Source organism: Citrus sinensis, chromosome 9, assembly GCF_022201045.2.
Source record: "Citrus sinensis cultivar Valencia sweet orange chromosome 9, DVS_A1.0, whole genome shotgun sequence".
Lineage (NCBI taxonomy): Eukaryota > Viridiplantae > Streptophyta > Magnoliopsida > Sapindales > Rutaceae > Citrus > Citrus sinensis.
This window is the reverse complement of record NC_068564.1, coordinates 7,953,970-7,962,588: the sequence shown is the minus strand read 5'-3', so window position 1 is coordinate 7,962,588 and position 8,619 is coordinate 7,953,970. Positions and strand designations below refer to the sequence as shown.

Below are 8,619 nucleotides of genomic sequence, written 5' to 3'. Positions count from 1 at the left end.
TTGTTTAGTGCCTTTTGGCTTCTTCAAACTCCATAAACATTAAATATTTAAGATTTGTGGCATCATTATTTCTCATCTTTTTTTATTCTCTATTATCTAATATATTGGTTGAGATTAAAAAATAATTGCATTACAAAATATTAAAAATATATATCTATATCTGTGTATATATATATATAAAGTTGAGACTAGAGGAGGTGATGTGGCATCATTATTTTTCATCTTCTTGTATTCTCTATTATTTAATAAATTGGTTGATATTAAAAAATAATTACATTACAAAATATTAAAAATAAAAAATAATTATTAGATTATAAAAGATTACATGTCTCTTCCTCTTTCTATTTAAATTCAATAATATGTAACCATTAATAATAATTAATTATAAATCTTGAAATATTTATTTATTTTATTATGCCAACAATTAAACTTTAGTGGCTTAAATATATCAATTAATTAATATAGGAAGGAAGGTTCCTTTATCTTCCCTCAACAATGCTATTAGAGCCTAATTTTAATGTCATAATCTCATATTTAATTATTCAATCTTTTGTTTAGTGCCTTTTGGCTTCTTCAAACTCCATAAACATTAAATATTTAAGATTTGTGGCATCATTATTTCTCATCCTTTTTTATTCTCTATTATCTAATATATTGGTTGAGATTAAAAAATAATTACATTACAAAATATTAAAAATCTATATATATATATAAAGTTGGGACTAGAGGAGGTGATGTGGCATCATTATTTCTCATCTTCTTGTATTCTCTATTGTTTAATAAATTGGTTGATATTAAAAAATAATTATTAGATTATAAAAGATTACATGTCTCTTCCTCTTTCTATTTAAATTCAATAATATGTAACCATTAATAATAATTAATTATAAATCTTGAAACATTTATTTATTTTATTATGCCAACAATTAAACTTTAGTGGCTTAAATATATCAATTAATTAATATAGGAAAGAATGTTCCTTCATCTTCCCTCAACAATGCCATTAGGGCCTAATTTTAATGCTATAATCTCATATTTAATTATGCAACCTTTTGTTTAATGCCTTTTAGTTTCTTCAAACTTTATAAATATTAAGTAATTAAGATTTGTGGCATTATTATTTCTCATTTTTTAATATTCTCTATTATCTAATATATTGGTTGAGATTAAAAAATAATTACATTACAAAATATTAAAAATAGAAAATAATTAATAGATTACAAAAGATTACATGTCTCTTCCTCTTTCTATTTAAATTCAACAATATGTAACCATTAATAATAAATTAATTATAAGTTTTGAAACATTCAATTATTTTATTAAGCCAACAACTAAATTTTAGTAGTTTAAAATACATCAACTAATTAATATAGGAAGGAATGTTCCTTCATCTTCCCTCACCAATGCCATTAGGACCTAATTTTAATGTCATAATCCCATATTTAATTATGCAACTTTTTATTTAGTGTTTTTTGGCTTCTTCAAACTCTATAAATATTAAGCATTTAAGATTTGTTATGTTTGGGTTTTTTTTTATTATTTAACCAACATCCTCTTTAGAAATGTTATTATGTTTTTATTTTTTGACTTATTTAAATTTTTAATATTGTGTGCTTCATGAAGTACTCTTTTCTTCATGAGTTAAACAATGATAAAGATAGTTGGATAATAAGGGTTAAGCTTTGTAAGATGTGAGAGTCTGTTAATACAAAAAAAAATAGAGAGTTGATTAGTGTGAACATGATTGTTATTGATGAAAAGGTTATGTACACTTAACTATACACATTAATATATTTTTTTAATGTTAACAAAAAAATAATAAACTTTCATAAATAACATTAGTTTTATAAGGCTGGGTCATCTTTAAAAAAAAAATTCATATTTTTTATCAGTTTCATCGAGTGCAAAATAATAAAATAATAATAATACTAAATTTTTTTTTAAAACCGCACGAAGTGCGGTTCTATTTCCTAGTATATATATAAAGTTGAGACTAGAGGAGGTGATGTGGCATCACCATTTCTCATCTTCTTGTATTCTCTATTATCTAATAAATTGATTGAGATTAATAAAATAATTACATTACAAAATATTAAAAATAAAAAATAATTATTAGATTACAAAAGATTACATGTCTCTTCCTCTTTCTATTTAAATTCAATAATTAATTAATATAGGAAAGAATGTTTTTTCATCTTCCCTCAACAATGCCATTAGGGCCTAATTTTAATGTCATAATCTCATATTTAATTATGCAATCTTTTGTTTAGTGCCTTTTGGCTTCTTCAAACTCTATAAATATTAAGTAGTTAAGATTTGTGGCATCATTATTTCTCATCTTTTTATGTTCTCTATTATCTAATATATTGGTTAAGATTAAAAAATAATTACATTACAAATTATTAAAAATAGAAAATAATTATTAGATTACATGTCTCTTTCTCTTTCTATTTAAATTCAACAATATGTAACCATTAATAATAATTAATTATAAGTTTTGAAACATTCATTTATTTTATTAAGCCAACAACTAAACTTTAGTGGTTTAAAATTTATCAACTAATTAATATAGGAAGGAAAGTTCCTTCATCTTCCTTCATCTTCCCTCACCAATGCCACTAGGGCCTAATTTTAATGCGATAATCTCATATTTAATTATGCAACCTCTTTTTTAGTGTCTTTTGGCTTCTTCAAACTCTATAAACGTTAAGTATTTAAGATTTCTTATGCTTTTTTATATTATTTAACCAACATCCTCTTTAGAAATACCATTACTATATAATAAGTAATGATGTTGCTCATGCAAATTATTCTAATAAAAAAAACCAAACATTAAAAAATATAGAGTTTGAAAAAGTCAAACATCGAATGACAATCTGGTGAAGCATCCGCATGTTCAAGAGAAGGTTTATACGGAAATCAGAGGAGTTGCAGAAGATGCCGTATCTGAAAGTAGTGATTTTAGAGGGACTGAGGAGGCACCCGCCATGGCATTTCGTGTTGCCACATGTTGTGACAGAGGATTTCGTGCTTGATGATAAGTATGTGATACCAAAGGACGGAAGTGTGAATTTCATGGTGGCCGACATGGGTTGGGATCCGAAAGTTTGGGAGGATCCGATGGGATTTAAGCCTGATAGGTTTTTGAATGATCATGATCAAGATTTTGACATAACGGGGAGTAGGGAAATTAAGATGATGCCATTTGGAGCTGGCAGGAGAATCTGCCCTGGTTTTGGTTTGGCTATGCTTCATTTGGAGTATTTTGTGGCTAATTTGGTTTGGAATTTTAAGTGGAAGGCTGTGGATGGTGATGAGGTTGATTTGACTGAGAAGCAAGAGTTTACCGTTGTGATGAAGAATCCATTGCAGGCTCTTCTTTCTCCTAGAATTAGATAAGAACATAACTCACCTTATTATTATTAGTATTATTACGCATTTAAAAATTAAGAATCCATTGTAGGCTCTTCTTTCTGGGACTTGACTGACGTTGGTGCTTTAAGAAGTCAAACATTGAATGACAAGACTCAAGAGAGCATGAGTGCGTGAATTCATAAACTTGTGTGCCGCTCTTTCCCAAGTGTCCTGCGTATTATCATTACACGACTATCGGAAGAAAAATGAAACCCAATGTAATTAATGACGGGCCATATGATTATTAGGATAAGTTGCTCATAGATTTTGCGAATCTTAATGTTTCTGAGCTCCCCCATTGGGAAGAAATTTTTCACTCTTCAGGTCAAATAAAGTTGGGAAAATACAATTGGAGAAAATCACGGTGTAATTTCAACTTGGGAAAGAATGGTAGCTTTACTCTTGGACACACACTCAGCACCGAACAAGTGGTTTTAGTGGTAAAATATTTGAGTTAGAACAAAACATCCTAAATCTTCTTATTTGAAGAGTCACATTAATAAGAGTATTACTCTAATAATTTTATTTTTTAAATGCTTATTTATTTATTTATGTGGCAAATAGAAGAGTGAAAAAGTAAACACTCTTTCAAAAAACTCTTCAAATAAAAAATAAATTTCTTCCATCAAGACAATAGCAATTATAGCACTTATTTCTGTTTTATAATAATGAGATTTAAAAAAATAACAATATAATATTATCTTAAAGGCTCCAACTAAGATTTTTCAAAGGAAACAACACTTCTCATTGTTTAATATTGAAGAGAGAGGATGACACTTTCATTCGAACTTTTGGTATTGCTTTAAGAGTTCTAAAAGGCTCTTAAATACGAGATTCTTATTCTTTGAACAAGATTATTATTCTTTCTTTTCAATATTGAGAAGTGACTTCACCTTCTTCAAATAATGTTATACTATTTTTTATATCATTATTATTGAGAGAGAGAAAGAAGTATTATAAGTAAATTATTAAAAAAATAGAGGGTAGTTAAATTTGATGAAAGAATAATTTGATTAAAATCATATTAAAATTATTTATGCGGAATTTGTCTTTTAAGCTGCGCGAAGCGCGATTCTATTTCCTAGTTTATATATATAATTAAGGAACTATTTCCCATAATCTTAAACATCTTGATATTTCCTTTTTAATAGCAGTAGAAGTTACTAACTAGCCCTCAATGTCATAGAAATCCATACCTTAAGCGCCTCCACAATTACCCAATATTTTTTGTACTTCAATGATAAAAGCCAAGAAAATTATTTTCCCCGTCTCTCTCCAATCTCAAACGGCCGACGCAGAGGAGCGAGCTCTCGTTTTCTTTTACTATTTATAATTAGTTATTTTGCTAGCGGGCTTGGGTAAACTGCACATAAAACAAATAAAACTGGGCCCAATGACAATCCTCGGCCCATACCGAAATGTCCAAGCAGTAATACATTATTAATAATAACACTACTATTAATATAGTAACAAATAGCAACAACAATAATAATAATAACGTAATAAAAAAATCAAATAAGAAAGTAAATCAATAATCACAACAATATAATCAAAATAATTCTAATAATTGCTCACTTGATTTTTGGGTATTACATAAATAATACATTTTAAAAACTTTTATGAATTTTAATTTCTTTCCGAAAAACAAGGACCAAACTAAAAAATGCCCTCATTTTAATTTGAAACACCTACTGACAAATGCAAACATTTAAATATATATATATATATATATATATATTGCCAATATTGGAATTTTTTAAATTTGTTACCTAATTAGTCTCACACCTACTCTTAAACGTCTGTACTTACTAAAACTTTATGGCTTTTTGTTGTCATCAATTAATCTTTTTAAAATTTGTTTCAAATAATAGTATTCTCATGTTGCGCTAGATTGTCTAGCTGATAATACCACTGCAAATGATAGACCAACAATCGTTGATGTGGCTAAATATCTCGGACAAATGAATCACTCCGAAATTATTCTTTTTCAGTGCTTGACATCAATTCTCTGTGTATCAGCAGGTGAATAACTATACGATAATTGCCACTGCAAGATAATCCCCATTTTTAACCATTACTAGATTAAATTATTTATATGTATCTCAAATTTACATGAATGGTTGTGAATTTTGTATTAAGATGTTAAGTTAGAAGATCTATTATTTCCTATGTATCACAAATAATTATTTGGAACCAAAAGCCTCATGGGCCAATTGGCCATGAATTCACTTTATACGCGATTACGTAGGTTTGAGTAAAAATTTTTTGGGCCGGGGGTTAGTGGTTAGTGGGTAGGGTTTTTCATTGCCATCCAAGATTATATATTTATGTATCTTTTTTATTGTCCACTAAATCCCTTACCTTTCTTCTTCATCAAATCTCAAATTGAGGAATTTCAAACATATTTACAACGATTCACTTGTTTTCGGGAGTATATTTATCGACTTGGTATAATGATTATGGTTTAAATAGCTAGTAGGATGATGTACTTGCATAGTCGGGTTTATATACGACATAAATGTAGTTAATCAAGGTGAATCAGTTCATTACTTGTGTGAATTAACAGATTAATTTCATCAAATTATATCCTAGTTTTGGGAATAAAATAAGTTGCATTCTGAAATTGTATCCTAGGCATTTACGGTCGGTAGCATTTTTGCATTTTCAAGTCAATCATTTGGACTTGTAGCTTCATCAGATTTTCTATAGACAAATGCCAAATTTAAAGGAAAATGAGATACATTATTTATGACGAAAATACATAGGAAGTGCCAATGTGCCATGGAGGAAGAGGCAGCAGCAGTCTTTTCATTTAGTTTGGCAAGAAAAGTTTTGTGCAGATCATCAATTGCTGCATCCATTTGAAGCAGCTCCTGATGGTTGAGCTCGTCAACTGGAGTTTCCCACCAATGAGGCTGAGTCTCTCTCCCCTTCCTATTCTGCTTCAAGATCTTCTCCCGTGCCTTTTCCTCATCCACCTGGCGTAGCAGCTCATTATGCTGCTGATTCAGTTCATTGATTCTCACCCGGCGGTGAGCCTCAACCAGCGGATGAGTGTTGTCATTCGGATGCTCCTGGCTCGACCCCAGGAAGCGGTTAGCAACAGCTTCCAGGGAGGGATGCCCAAATGAGAAAGGCTTCCCAGACGGCGAGAAAACCACAATTCCTATCTCAGCTCCAGTGAGAGTAACAAGCTCACTGGCCTTCTTGTCGATACCTGATCTACGTTTTGAGAAAGTTATCATTCTATCATCCTCATTCTCTATCTTCTTCACTTCAATCTTTTGTCTCCCTCTGGTTTTCTTGGCTGCCATTTACAGAATCAATATATTTGGCTTATTTCTTTTTCAATGAACAATGATTTTTCTCTGTTTTGATACGATCATTTTGTGATGAATTTATAAGAGGAAACGCGCGTGGAATTAATTAGTATAAGGCCAAGAATTTATCTGTGCTAAGTTAACTCTTGCCATATTTAATACATGGGTGTAAAGTTACTAAATGAAATATCTTAAACTCTGAAAAATTTAATTCATTAACAATTATAAAGAAAATATGGTAAGGTAACAACTTAGAGTAGATATATAGATTCATGACCTTACTAATTCTTTGTGTCTTTCCTTTTATAAATTCATCCAAAAAATGACCATATACATGAAAGCACCGGAATTTCCACTGTCTTCATAAAAAAGAAATTAGATTCATTCTGGAAATGTTAGCCAAGACCAATTAATTCATTGAGCTTATTTTGGTAATAGTGCTATATTATGTGCAACAAAAAACGCTAAATTTTTAAACGTATATCCGATATTTTTGTAAATTAAAATGTTATTCTAGTCTATACTAATTATCTATCCTCAAATTTGCTAAAATGTAAAACCAATTCATGAAAATAAGATTTTATTCACCGAAAACTTAGGGAGATCATATTGGATGTATCGTTATTTTACTAATAGTAATGCTAGAATCATAAGCTTTCTGTACAAATAATTTTATACATAAACTAAAGTGGCATAATAATATTGATTGAATAAAATAGAAAATAATAAAATAAGAAAAATTATCAGTCATATACCCTTAAATGACATCCGTATCAAATGTGTTACAACACTTTTCAAGTGTATCAGTCGTATACCCTAAGTTGACAGAACACTTCTGCCGTCCACCAATCTGTTAACTTCCATTAGAAAGTTAACAGAATTGTGGCAAATTAACTATTTCGCCCTTGAAACTCAAAATGAAGTAAAAATATAAATTTATCCTAAAAATTAACGTAAATTTTCAATACACAAATTTTTTTATTTTTTAATTAAAAATACATTTTTTAATTAAAAATATGAATTATTAATGGTACATATTATTAACAATTATCCGTAAAAAATATCCATATTATACCATAAAAAATTATTAACAACATATTATTTTCAATTATACATATTATGCCATAAAAAATTTCAGTTGGAACTTGAAGAAGTAGATCTTCAAAAATTTAGGTTAAATTTTGGAGAAGTAGATTGAGTTGTAAAGTAGCTTTCTTTTTTAGCAATTATTAACAATTATCCGATAAATGTGATGACATGTCATTTTTATCAATATATATCATATGACATGTCATTTTTTACTAGATAAATGGGATGACATGTCATTTTTTTTAAAAAGACTAGATTACCCTTCCGATGTCAGCACTTGCAAACGGCAGTTAACGGATTGGTGGGCGGCAGAAGTGTTTTGTCAACTTAGGATATACGAGTGATACACTTAAAAAGTGTTGTAGCACATTTGATACTGGTGTTATTTAAGAGTATATGACTGATAATTTCCCTAAAAATAATTATATGAGTCATGTAGTGTTTTCATCCAACTAATACTTTTATATCACATATGTTCGTATAAATAGAAGTTGTAGTGGGTTCTATATATGGAAAAGTCTAAGGAGCTCTCTTGTATGCTTCATTCATTGAATAGATACTTGAGCCAAGAATCCTAGTGGAGAGGCAATAAATATGACGAGAGTTATAGTTGTTTGGTTGTTAATGAGAGTTTTATAAATAATTATAAAATTATTTTAATTAAAAAAGTTTCCTAAAAGTTAGGTTATGAAAGAAATGAACTAAGTAGAGGGTATTTTACACAACTTAACTCTTTAAAATGTTTCTATAAGCTCTAGTTCCAAAAAGTCTTAGTAATTGTTTGATATGACTTATT

At 28.9% G+C, this 8,619-nt stretch overlaps 2 protein-coding genes across 2 annotated transcripts; one reads left to right on the top strand and one right to left on the bottom strand.

Moving 5' to 3' along the window:
* The first annotated feature begins 3,072 nt into the window (after positions 1 to 3,072).
* Positions 3,073 to 3,452, top strand: LOC127899996 (cytochrome P450 89A9-like). Its single transcript, XM_052434245.1, has one exon. The coding sequence runs from the start codon at positions 3,076 to 3,078 to the stop codon at positions 3,397 to 3,399; it is 324 nt and encodes a 107-aa protein (XP_052290205.1). The 5' UTR covers positions 3,073 to 3,075; the 3' UTR covers positions 3,400 to 3,452.
* A 2,631-nt stretch (positions 3,453 to 6,083) lies between these two features.
* On the bottom strand, positions 6,084 to 6,728 carry LOC102620604 (agamous-like MADS-box protein AGL61). The gene has a single exon (XM_006489936.2). The coding sequence runs from the start codon at positions 6,726 to 6,728 to the stop codon at positions 6,084 to 6,086; it is 645 nt and encodes a 214-aa protein (XP_006489999.2).
* Positions 6,729 to 8,619: the final 1,891 nt, after the last annotated feature.

What these genes read in the sequence shown, in the direction of transcription:
- LOC127899996 (XM_052434245.1), top strand. Translation starts at nt 3,076, where the DNA reads ATGGTGGCCGACATGGGTTGGGATCCGAAAGTTTGGGAGGATCCGATG.
- LOC102620604 (XM_006489936.2), bottom strand. Translation starts at nt 6,728, where the DNA reads ATGGCAGCCAAGAAAACCAGAGGGAGACAAAAGATTGAAGTGAAGAAG.